Source organism: Pimephales promelas, chromosome 3, assembly GCF_988280905.1.
Source record: "Pimephales promelas chromosome 3, fPimPro1.hap1.1, whole genome shotgun sequence".
In the NCBI taxonomy this organism is placed as follows: Eukaryota; Metazoa; Chordata; class Actinopteri; order Cypriniformes; family Leuciscidae; genus Pimephales; species Pimephales promelas.
The window spans coordinates 11092937-11106711 of record NC_142771.1 but is presented as its reverse complement, the minus strand read 5'-3'; the positions used below and the strand labels follow the sequence as shown (position 1 = coordinate 11106711).

Genomic DNA, 13775 nt, shown 5'->3' with positions numbered 1-13775 from the left:
TTAAAAGCAAAGCCAAAGAATGGCCTCATCCGGGATTTGAACTCGGGACCCCTCGCCCCCTAAGTGAGAATCGTATTTGAATTATATGATGCCAATACGGGTATATATTTATATGGTTTTGGTTCTGCAATTAAAGAAATTTGGCAATGCATTTGTTTGCATTTTCTTTCATAGACATGCATGACTCTCTCTCAGGATACACCTGCACAATGTGCCTCATCATTTCAGCTTTATGTAAATCATGATGTTCCTCTGAGCTTTCGGAACTGAAACACAAAAACTGAGTCTGTTAAAAAGTCACCAGCTGCACAGAGAAAAAAAAATATTTCAAATACACAAAACCACATTGTAATTGTAACATGATTTTGTGATATCTAATCAATGCAATCACATCCATCACATTTCTAATAGGCTACTCATGCATACTATCAAAAATGTCTTTCTGTAAACAACAGACCAACGCATCATACATTTGACTTAGTTAATGATGACAGATGTCATTTTTATATTAATTAACCATTTAATATGCAGCGCTTCATCAACATGCACCAAGTAAAATTCAACCGTTTTCCGTGCCATCAAAGACAGAAGAACTAATCCAGAAACCCACGCTTACATCCATAAGAGATTGGGATTTCACTCATCCTACAACAAGTGCATATACAAGAGGGTTGGCATTGACACAAGTGTGTATTAAATGTGGCACTGGAGCATGTTTTATTAAAGGAGTCTTATTTCTGCCAGAGGCACTGAAATGTTGGTCCAGACGATGGCGTCCATAGCTCTCTGTGGTTTAAAGTTCATTTGAGAGATAATGACATTTCAAATGAATATATTATATATGGGTCTATATGCATTATTTTTTAAATGTTAATCTTACAGAACAAGTCTAATGACAGTAGGACAGGACCTAAATAATACCAACAAAATATTTTTGGTTTGTGCTTACATTTGAACTAACCTTGCTTTTTGATAAAAAAAACCATAATACATATAATAGTTTCCTTTTTAGCTTCACTCCCATATGCACTATATGTACAAAAGTATTGGGACACAAATCTTAATTATTTAATTCAATTCAATAATTTCAATCAAAGGAGGGACTCCATATTTGAATGTATTTATAATGCAATGTCAGTACAGTCCCGTTGGTGCAATGCTGGGTGTCCCAACACTTTTGTCCATATAGTGTATATTTATAAGAGGGACAATGAATTGAAGTAATTATCATCAAAGAGAGTGCATGTGAATTCTAATAATGATGTGCATTATAAATACTGCAATATCAACGCGTTCTCATCCCAAAGCGCCATATAAGACGCTTTTGCAAAAGCGTAAATATCCAACGCACATGGCACCCTTTAACGTCTAATGAGACGCTTCGGTTAATGGTTAAGTTTAGGTATGGTGTAGGGTAAGGGTTAGACCACTAGGGGGCGCCTTCTGCCCAAATATATCTGCGTCTCATTTCACGTTAAAGGGTGCCATGTGCGTTGGATATTTACGCTTGGAGAACGGGCTCGCAATATTCCATGAAAATAAAAACTGTCCATTAAGTCAAACTATAAATCAAACTATGTTTTTGTCAAGAATGTCAGTCTTGTTTCAGCATGAATTATCTACTAAAATCATTACTTTAAACCTCAGTTGTCAGCATATGAACAAGGTTCACGGTAGCACAGTGAGTTTTGTCCGAATAGTTGTGGCACTAAAGCCCACATCCTGCTCTGTTGACAGAAGCCCTGTGATATAAAAGCACACAAATGTCTGTGCTGAAGAGGAGCAGCGTCCTTCGTGAGTTTTCAGCAGTATGCTCTGCCCCAATTGTCCAGTATTGTGGAGTTGATGCAGGACGGTTCAGTGCCATTCACATACAGAGCAGCGTGTTGGTCTGCTTGCTCTTGTAATGAAGTGATGTACCATAAGTCTTCTGGTGCGTCCAGCTCCAGAATCTGCTTGATGCGCAGTTTCTTCTCAATGGTCCTCCGCTTGAACTTAAACTCAATGATGGTTTTGGTGTAGTGGTTTAATGCAGTGACCGCCGAGCCCATGCAGGTGCCGAACGAGCCCCATGCCAGACTGAGAAAAAGTGGAGATGAGATCAGATTTAATATTCTATTTTTCTAATTTTAGAAGCTTTAAAAACACAACTGGCACATACTGAATATGTACGGTAGTTTATGCATACCAATAAATACTGGTATATACAGTAAAACCAAAAATTATTCAGACACCAGATTAAAAACAAAAAAAGTCATATTTTTATTACCATTTTCTATTAGCGAATAACTGTGATAATGTCAGAAATGTTGAAGGCGTCTAAATACATCATATAATAATGAATACAAGTTCACATTAATTAGTGTATGTAGAGAACTAGATTTGTGCAAAAGACATTTTCAACTATCCTGATAGTGCATCTGGCTTGACAATTATTAATGTACGTCTGCTGGCAAATTAATTTCCAAAGTGTCATACATGAGACTCACAGATAGGACCAGCTGTAGTCCCATGTCTTAGGTCTCCAGTCTTCTGGACCCAGCTGAACAGCCAGCTGGAAAGCTGTGGTGAACATCATGTGTGCAACCATCCCGAAAAGGCCTGGGCAACAGAAAAATTACACCGCGTGTGCTGTCATTTTTGACTTTGTCCACAAGATGTCAGTATGAGTTTTAGTATAATGTCTATTCAAAGAATAAACTCTGCCCAGTTGCAAAACCATATTAATTAGTGTATATTAATAAGCGTAGTAGCAAGTACTTGACCAGCCGTGATAGGGTTCCGAGGAGGCAGCTTCTCCTCAAAGAACACTGGATGAGTAGAAAACTACAACGCAAATATTAAGAAATATTACATTAAAAATTGTGCACTGTATCTCCTCCCCTGGTCCTGGTCCCATTGAGTTTTAACAAATAAACAAATAAATAAATAAATAAAATAAAAACATGACGGCTTAAATTTGGAAAAGGTCACGTTAGAAGAGGAAAAGTCACGTGAGAGGAGGTAAAGTCTCCATCGCAATATGATTGGCTATTCCAATATTTGTGCGGGAAAAAAATCGTGCCTATCAATCTTGCTCATGCCACGTCGGAGAATATCAGTCTGAAGAAATATGTTAACGGAAGACCAAGTGAAAAGTAAGTAAACAACTCACCCACTCAGATATCAGCGCTTTGTCACGTCAAAAACGATCTGTAAGGGCTTTTTTTTTAGTGAGCAATCAGTTTTATATGGTGAAATTAAAAGTATGGGCTACATCTGCAGTGTTTACTGAGTCTTGATGACCGATGATCCGAAAATAAGTCAACTATTAAATAGAACAGGTGAACATCAGGCATAATAAAGTATCCATTATGGGATAATTATGATAATAAGCACTGTCTTTGTTTCATTAAATAGAACATCAACTGAATTCCTACTCTAAAAATACGAAATATAATTTTATTGGTTGTTGTTATCAATATATTTTTGTTTGATAGTGCGAGTAACTTTATTTATTTATTTATTTATTTTAAACCGTAGGGACTTTGCCCTGAACACCACAAATCACTCCTATTGAGATCAATGAGAATGTTAATGGATTGCTAACACAGTCACATCTGAATTAAATCTGTGAGTGAGCTCAGCAAAGTTAAAATAAAGTGCCTGCAACATTCATTACACCTAGAGTGATTACAGCGCCTGCGCGATCTGGTCTGAAAATAAGGTAGAAACACTTGATTATTGTGACAGAAATGTTATATTAGCCAATTGATTATAAAATGAAACCATTAAAGGGTGGTTTACTGCTTTTTTTTCTTTGCATGATTGTGTTTATGGGGTGCAATATAACATGTATTCGTGTTTTTTCTTTTTTTTAAAGTCTTATTTTTCATAAATTTGGTGTGTTGTGATTGGCTAAATTGTTGTGCACGTTGTCTGGAAATTTCACGCCCATTACCTTTACGGCGAAGTTGCATATGTTCCTGTCAAATGTAAATAATGGTACTGCAGTATCAGTATGAGCCAGAATCAGACACAGAAAGCGGCAATGAAGAGAGGCAAGCAGAACCTCCCTAAAGACAGCTCTTACTACAGTAAACCTTTCTGAATGGTAATTTGCCTATATTTTTAATTTCTAACTTTATACACGTTTGTGGCTAACTGACTGGCTACAGACAATGGTTTACGTTCTTGATCAAATTGAAAAATAACACCATAAAGTATACATGAATAAAACATTTGCAACATTAGTACATACGAAATTCAGTCCAAAATGTTTGTATGCGTTTGTAAATAGCATAATTAAGTGGCTATAAAGCCAGCGCTGGCATTTGATAAAACTAAAACATTACGTCTGAAATTGTACATATACATTTAAAATGATTAAGTCTTAGCCTACTTGCAGGTTGTGGCCCAATAACTGCTGTCTCTGGTTTTAAAGTTGGAACTGCTTCATCTTTTAGTAAAAGTGTCTTGTTGAGTTTGTGGAGATTCTGGAAGCTGTCTCTCGTAAAATGCGCAGCACAGAGAGCTAAATTACGATCGTCATTTTCAGGAACATAATCAGACATAAATTATATCCATTGTAGGCGAACTACAGCGTCCGTGGGAAGCCTGAACACAGAACACAGCTGGATGAACATAACACACTTTCGACGAACTGCAGAAATATGGCCATGACCTTTTTTGCATATTTCGGAGAGAGGGTTGATGTAAATGAATGGGTTAGTGACGGATAAAACCCGTTGTAGTCCCAATCGAGTTGTTTTTGTAGGCATTACACTTCCTGATTTTTAAAAGACGATATCTCTGCTTACGTTGAACCTTCAGCGCTGCAACTTTGCAGATCCTATTCATGCACCAACAGCAACATTACACACTATTTAAAATGAAAAAGTGAAATCGCAATCACCCCCCCTCCCCTTTAAAAATGGAACATTTATTTATAACTAAAAAACCCAAAAGCAAATATTTCAGAAGCCAACCACCGCTGCAATGTGATGAAGCTGCCATTTAGTTTTTTTTAAGTGTACTGTGTACTGTTTTTTCTAATGGCAGGTGCTGGTTGTGCATCAAGTGTGTTGTTGAGCATTCCTACAACTAGGATTATTGTGAAACAAATAGGGGGAGGGAGGATGGTCTCGGCTGGCCATGTCACGTACCAAAACCACTAACCCCCCACACCAATCCGATTACAGCACAAACCACCAAATCCCCCACACTGTTGGGACAGACCAGAGAGGCTTCCCGTCCAAAACAACCTCCCTCCACTGCCACATACACATTCACTGCAAGACAACTTTTTCTTAATCACAATCTTTTCTTGTTTTCAGTAAAATATTCAAATACTTTTCATTAAAAAACCTAATATATTAAAACTTTTCAGAGATTATTTATGCTTAAATTAAGATTTATTTCCTTATGCATTTTTTATTGTTGTTTTGAGTGTAAACCTCACGAAATTGTTACAACAATGCAAAGCTATATATATATATATATATATATATATATATGAAGAGTTCAGATGCAAAAGCCTCTAAATGCCATTTGAAATTTTCTTCTTTAATGATGATTTATGTCAAGCTTGTATATTTAAGTTCAGTAATTTCACTTAAATAACAATTAATAGGTAATTACCATTGCCATTTAAGTGAAATCACTGAACTTAAATATACAAGCTTGACATAAATCATCATTAAAGAAGAAAATTTCAAATGGCATTTAGAGGCTTTTGCATCTGAACTCTTCATATATATATATATGTAAGCAATAAGGTACGAGAGGCTGTGCTGTATTGTGAATAAGTGATGGCTGAAGGGCGTTGTTAGGCACGATGCAAACTTTCATTAAGTGAAAAAAGCCTTCCTTTCGCTAGAAAAAAATAGTCCCTGACCGTGAACCGTAACAACGTTGCAATGTGTAATAAAAACAACAGGGGAACAGCAATGTTGCGCATTGATAAGTATAGACCCCCCCCCCCCCATGCTGTGCTGTGCTGAAGTTGGCCATTTGGGGGCGCAATGATATTTTTTCCTTACTAAGTCCTGAAGTGCCTTAAAGGAGCTGTATGCAAGAAATTTAATTCAATTACTCATAAATTTTCCCTGATATGTAACTAGACATTAAGAAATTATGTTCTTTTCAAATACTTAAATCACTGACAACAGTAGTCCGGCCAGGAGACAGTAGTGTTGCGGCATTCGGGTTGCCAGCTCTTCTGTAGTTTCCACAGTGTCGGAATCGGATAAAAACAATGTCTAACGTTGCAAAACCAAAAAAAAAAAAAACTCGATATGAATACAAAATAATTCATGACAAAGTCCAAAATAAATAATTAACAGAAAAAAAACCTCAATGTGTAGGACTCGTCACTTGCCATTAGAAGCTTCTTGTAGCAGCCTATGTTGCGGCTGGAGTCAAGGGGGAATGGGGGATACACCCTAATTTGAAAGTGATTGCAGTACCAGTTTTGGCCACAATCTTGCATACAGCTCCTTTAATTCCTAAGTCTTTTTCTGCTGTGTAACATCAAAAAATGGCCACCAAATATTTTTTTTTTCTCAAAATAATTTTTCTTTTTTTATGTATGCCCCAATTTTTTTTGTCGCACACTGCAGGGTAAAAAAAAGCGAAATAATGTAGAATATAGACCCAGGGAGGTGATTTTTCACCCCTGTGATGAAGAGCAGTGCTCAGTCTCTGGGGCATCTCTGACCCATCACTGCTCTCTGTAAAGTGTCGGGAACACGGGAAGCGATTGGATTTGTGCTGTATAATCTCATCTGTTTCACAGCTGGGGATGACTGGCAGGAGTTGAGCTTGTAGGATTTTTTTTTTTACTTTTCTGGCTACTTTTCCTCAGTCTGTCTGTGCCAAAAATATGTGAAAGCATAAGATTTCCCATTCTCTCTCTCTCTTTCAGATTTATACATTTAAAACTAACAGCAGGCTATATTAAACTAAATGCAATTAATGGTTTATAAAAAAAAAAAAAAGATATGCCCTTAAATATGTACTGCCCCAACTGTTCTGATGCGTTTTATTTATTTTTTTACCTGAGAGAGCGGTGCACAGAGCTGCAAAGGCATTGAGCTTGAGTCTGTTTATCATGTTAAAGCATGAACTCATCTCTATGACCATCATAGCTCCACCGGTGAACAGCAGACCAATGTATAGACACTCAGCCACAATACACAGCCAGAGCACTCCTGAGAGAGAGAGAAGAGAGAGAGAGAGAGAGAGAGAGAGAGAGAGAGAGAATGGGAAATCTCTTCATGTGTGACATTAGCATTTACATTTATACATCATTGGCATACATTAAGAACATGCTCCTTTTCTACCATTGTAGACTTTTACACACACACACACACACACACACACACACACACACGCATATATATATATATATATATATATTTTTTTTTTTTTTTCAATCAAAAAAAGTTGTGATTTGTTCTCAGTAAAAAATAAATAAATAAACAAATATTTTTTGGGACTTTTTATACTTTAAAATGTAGCTATTTCCATCTCAGGTGACCACCACAAGGTTGTTTGTGTATTTGATCACCATTATTTGTGGTTTTTGGTCCACTCCAGAATGTTTTTTTTTTTGTTTATCTGTGTTACACCGATAAACTGATGCACCTTTAGGCTACTTAATTCTCAGTTACTGAACACTGTAACCTTTTCCAAGGAGGGCTGGGTACCGAATTCGGTACTTTTTAGGTACCGACCGAATTGCCTCGGTACTACAGAGTATCGAAGCATCTTGTTTTTCGGTACCAAATTTCAGTACCTAAGTGGTTAATCTCATCAACGTCAGTGAAACAATAAGCATGCAGCATGCTTGGCTGTGGCGGAAAACAATAGTTTACGCGGCTGTCCAGAGACGCAGCTCGTCGCATGTGAGGCTGTAGTGTGTGTGTGCGTGAAAGCGTCCCAACCCAGATAGATAGAAAATATGTGGAAAGGATCCAAAGTGTACCTATGTACCCGACTCGATGCCAGAAGCACGCGATGCAATATTTTCGACAAGATAATTGCCGCCAAGACCGGTAACATGGTAACATCTGATAAGCGCACATGGTAACCGGTAACATCTGATAAGCGCACAGACACTTGAGAGTTGAAAGTTTATTCGTCTTCAACTGCAAGAACTAGAGCGCGTCACAAATGAACCAAAACTCAGCATATAGGATACTTGCCTCATAGACATGAGAAATAGGCCTATAGACTGTTACATACTAATTAAATAAAATTGGCATTGAAAAAGGTATCGTTCAGGAACCGGTACCGAAGTCAAGGTATCATTTTGTTACGATACCCAGCCCTAATTCCAACCTCTCATGAGCATCAAAGCTTACATGCACAAAAATCTGATGACCTTGTCGATGGAATTATTTGGGTGGTTTTACTGTGTGAATTTAATGAACTAGCAGATATAACAGAATTTGTTTTAGGTAATTTGTGTTTATTGTTCATATAAATAACATGTAACACGTATTACTTACCCACCTCTTTCATGATCTGGTGCAATCTCTAAAAAGCTTCTACAGGTAAATCCTATAAAGAGACAATTCTGGTAAACATTGGCTTCTGGCTGCAAATGTGCATTAAACACATGGATTCACATTCCTTAAGAAGTTTTACAGAATTTATTTTAGGTTACTGTTATAAATAATAAATTCATTGTTAATTCACGCTTGTTCGTTATTCGTAAACTAATGTTCCTCTCCATAGGTTCACTTGATGCTACCAGAGAAGTGATGATTCTTTGAAGCCTGTTTAAATATGCTGTATTGTGTGCGATTGCTTTGTGTTGCTGCTGCTAAACAATCAGTTTGTATGATTGGTTGCTCATGACTGATTTTGCTTGTCAGCTCTGCTGTGTGGCATTACAGATGATAGCAGTTCGTTATTGTAGTTAGTTAGGCGATGTGGTCTGCCCTAGTCCAAAGGCACACTAGCACCCACATCAGTGCATTAAACTAAAGTCGGCAATCAAGTTAAACCCATTTTAAACTGTTCATTTCTCATGTAGTGGTTGGAGACGGTTCAGGCTCTCTCACTACGACACATTTTCTGGTGACCATGTCGCCTATGGTTAGCTCTATCACAACCTGCGTCTTTGACGAAAGCAGATCATGTGATACCCCATATGACAGTGTTTCTCCTGTTTTTTCCATGCTACAAGACTTTTGGAGTTCATGCTTTGCAGAGAGACTGATGTCTTTCTCCCCATCTTGCTAGGTGGAGACTTTTGCCAAATGGGATGGTTCTTCGAACCATTAAACTGGGGTACGTCGTCTAATTCCGCCGGTGTCCACTTTTTCAATGGACTGCTTCCTATAGCTGCTGGTTGGGAGGTTCTTATTTGGGGAGAGGAGCCGTAGAAGAAGCGTCTCCTCCTCAAAGGGGGTCTGGTTTTTATAGCATATACTGTGCCAGATTTACTAACAGCTTGCTCCAGCACAGTAGTTAATAAAACTACTGTCAGGATTTACTAAAGACGCAGTGAAAAAGGTGTAGACGGTCATTTTTGCAGCTGACCTTCTTGTGTATGCATTTGTAGGAGTTTCCCTTTCAGAGTATTTAAATGAATCAAGCAAGGTTATTTACTAGGGTTTGCGCAAGTCAGTTTACTGGTTTTTGCGCCAATATTTAACACCCCTGAAAAATCATGTCTTAAACCAAAGGCTAATTTGCGCTGCTCCTGGTTGTGTTGGTCGTTCTGAAAATTATGCAGTTCTGTCTGTGTTTTTTTATTGTTTTTTTTATTGTTTATTTTTATTTTTTATTGTAGCTTTTTTATTGTTAGTTCATGTTGGCTATTAACTAAAGTTAACATCTAAGCTATTCTTATGAAATGCATAGTATGCTATGCACAATCAAAGATTAATGCTGTATGCAGATTTTGACCATTGCTAATTTTAACAGTAAGGCGTATTGTAAAGTATTACCACATCCATTTCTCCATAGTCCAGAGTCAGGTTTGGAGAATGAACTCCTACACTTCACATTAAAACACCAGTGATTTTTTTTTGTAGGCAGTCCAACCATGAGAAAGAGCCAGTAATGCCGTCTTACCTTGTAGGTCCGTGGTTTGTTCGCAGGAGAACCAGATTCCTGCGTGAAACTTCCTCATGAGGAACTTCTCCTCTCCGGTCTCATATATGTACTGCACCAGCCGTGTGTCGTTGATGTCGGAGCTGTTAAAGCGGATGCAGTACGTCTGCTTGACTTTCATCGGCCCCATGCAGAAGGGCTTGACCACCTTTCTGGTCCCCTCACACCAGTAGCTGGTGGTGACGGCGGAGATCGCCATGGCTAACGCCACGTAGTTGAGCGTGAGAGCCAGAGATGCTCTCTGAGCACGCTGTATACCCATAGTGCTCCAGGAGGCACAAGGAGATGAGTAATCCTGGCTTCGAGGTCCTTGCTTCAGACATTCAAACTTTTGTTTTGCAGATGCGTGCAAAGGCGTCCCATCTGTACTTTCTTCAATTTGATAGACCAACTGGAGCTTTTACAAATGACAGCTGCTCTACTTCATGTCTAGCTCTAATGCTATCAGTCTCTTATGTTTCGCTCTAACTTATTCTACCCACCCCACCCACGGTTCCCTTCCCCCCATCCTTTTCACTGTTATCATTTCAAAGGGCAAATTGCATGAGACCTTGGTTTCGTTCTTCCATCTAAACCTGTAGCTTATTTTTGTGAGCATAGCAATAAAACAGATTATCAATCAGATTATTCTTCAATCTGATGCAGGGCTATCTGCCAAATCTCAGTGGGAACTTCCTCCGTTTTCAAGACTGCCTCAGTGAACATGTCAATGAAGTGCAACAATGGGTTTACGGTAAAGAAGATAAATCTGTAACACCTTTTATGCTGCGAAGAAGCTCTTACATCTGTTTGCACATGCAAAAATTCTTGCTATATACACACGCGCGCACACACACACAAACACAGCAAATCCTATCTGATTTGACAGCTGGATGATTAATGTGGGATATTTCATACAAATGGCTATGGGAAATATGTTTACAGGCTGACAGATGTCAGTAACACTGGACTAAGCCCACAAGGGCTTTTGCTGTATATTATTATTTAACATATATTATTCAGGAATTCATAAATTATCTTGGAGAGAATTAAAAGGGTTCAGCAGTTTTTGCGATGTTTAGAAAAATCTCCACACTGTTCTTTTAAAAAACTTTCACAATGTAAGTGAGTGGTTTCTGGGGGTGTCGTTCTGCAAAAACCATGAAAGTACCATAAACGTAGTCTAATTCACTACGCACTAGTATTTGGAAGTCGAAAGAAACTGAGGTATTGTGTTCTACGCAAGTCATTTCGGGTTTTGCATAACATAAGTTTTTACTTTTTTTAAGTGAACTAATCTCTGTAAGGCACTTCATATCACAAGCGTATTATAATACAGTAGGTTAAAATAATTGTCTATGTGATTTTTTTTTTTTTTTTTTTTTTTTTTCCCAAAAGTAATTTCATGAACTGGTGAAAAGAGATTTACAAGGATGGATCCTAGAGGATAAAAGGAGGGAAATGTAGGGGAAAACAGTAAATTACTTTCCCCCCTTGCTTTCCGAGGTGTTGTTCAACCGAACATACCAAGACTGGATTAAGGCTCATGATATCAAAGAACAGTGGAGGATGTTTATGTAATATGGAATCCAGAGGTTTATCTGTTTCCGGATATTTCATTCTATGTCACAGAGATATTTATTTCACAGAATGGCATTTTATTGCTTGTACCTACTTTTGTTAAAGGATTAGTTCACTTTTGAAAAAACTTTTGCTGATAATTTACTCACCCCCATGTCATCCAAGATGTCCATGTCTTTCTTTCCTCAGTCGAAAAGAAATGAAGGTTTTTGATGAAAACATTCCAGGATTTTTCTCCATATAATGGACTTACATGGGAACCAGACGGTCCAAGGTCCAAAAGACAGTTAATAACAGTTTCAGATGCAGCTTCAAATGTCTTTAAACGACACCAGACGATGAATAAGGGTCTTATCATGCGAAACGAACGGTTATTTCAAAACTTATTCCAAAAATGTAACTTTTCTAAGGACAAATGCTAGCCTTAGAAGTACAGAATCAAAATCGTCCGACATCGTTGTTTTACCTTTTAATTCCTTTTTTTGTAAACGGCGTTTGAGTTAGTTTGCACGTTCAACCTATGCGTTCAACTTGTAAACACTGACTCGGTACTTCCGGCTACGTCGCCCGTGACCTTTTAGTAAATACAGTCACAGTTACATTTGGAACAAAAAAAGGAAGATATTTCGAAGAGTACTGGTAACCAATCATATCACTATTTGGTCCATTGACATCCAAAAACAAACTGACCAAAAAAATCATTTAAATTCATTTAATTCGTTTTGTTAAAAAAATGTGCCGTAAAAAGTGCCGTTTGGATGACCAGGACGCCGCTTTTTACGCCGGCAAAAAGCGAAACGCCGTAAAAAGATAAAAAGATAAAAAAATATTTCAGTGAATCATATTTTTCATAGGCTTGAACAAAGTATTTTTTGACCGAAAGAATATGGCAGAAGTATTCAGTGTTTGTTGTAGGGGGTGAAATTATGTAACAAATAATCCATATGATTACCATTAGATTTCTGATGATTTTGATGATTTCTGAGAACATAATAAACACAGATTACAATAATATTCAACCTTTAGTGCATTCATATTTGTGTATATACTGTATAGTAAGTCTTCCATTGTCCTAGAAACTACAAACTCTAATGCAACATAGATTTAGGATAAGTTAAAATAATGATAAAAAATAATAAATTAAAAATTCTGGAATAAAACTTAGGTGATTTGTCTACAAACCTCATTTAAAAAGGAGTTTCAGATGCTTTGAGGATTATCTGCGCTGGCATTTGATGAGATACATGTCCTACATATATATACAAACTACATTCAGTGCCCTATATAATAGCAATTGCTCAAAGCTTGCTTGTTAGATACGTATTGAGTTGCATTTTTGCAAGTATTATAATTTAGTCTTTAAAACAACATGCGTATGAACTATGCAACGCAACCTAAAATAACGAATCAAAGTAATCAGAAATGTATAATTTTTAGAACCAAGCAAAATTATTTTGAGTCAAACACCCCAGTAGATTTAATTTAGTTAAATTTTTTTGCCAGTTTTGTGATGATTCAGTTTTACTTATACTGTATGTTGCACTTATACTGTACCTCAGACAACATTAATTTCAGAATTAATCCTTCAATATCTGTGCATGGTTAAATGTTGAAGTGCATGAACAGAGATTGTAATCATGACCACGCCGCCCACTTGATTGTGGTTTTGCGGTAACCTCCTGGAAAGGGGAAGCTAAAGCATGTAATCCTTACCTGCGTATCCTCCTATCCCAAACGTAATTGCTTTTTTTTTTTTGTTGTTGTTGTTGTTATGTATTCTATACTGTAAACGGCAGTATGGGTGTTAGCAACGTGATTAAGAAGTATTCCACGTATTTATCCACGTAAAGCGTCAAATTAATTCCGGAAAACATCAATTGTTTCTGAACAATTTTGAAATCACAATGTCACCATTAGATAATCCTGTTAAATGACTGAATCCATAAATCCGATTTGACCTCTCTCAGGCCAATCCCCAACAGCGGAGCTCATATGAAAAATAAAGACATCCCTCACCCCCCCCCCCCCCCCCCCCCCCAAAAAAAAAACATTTAAAGGATGCCTATCATTAAATTCTCGAGAAGGTTCTGGTGTGGATAGGAGGCTGG

General features: G+C 37.5%; 1 protein-coding gene across 1 annotated transcript; it reads right to left on the bottom strand.

The window, feature by feature from the left end:
• Positions 1–539: 539 nt before the first annotated feature.
• gsg1l2a (gsg1-like 2a) lies at positions 540–10528 on the bottom strand. The gene is made up of 5 exons (XM_039675244.2): positions 10069–10528; positions 8497–8544; positions 7038–7190; positions 2490–2601; positions 540–2079 (listed from the first exon to the last, which is right to left on the bottom strand). The coding sequence occupies exons 1-5, from the start codon at positions 10367–10369 to the stop codon at positions 1803–1805; spliced, it is 891 nt and encodes a 296-aa protein (XP_039531178.2). The 5' UTR covers positions 10370–10528; the 3' UTR covers positions 540–1802.
• Between the last annotated feature and the right edge of the window lie 3247 nt (positions 10529–13775).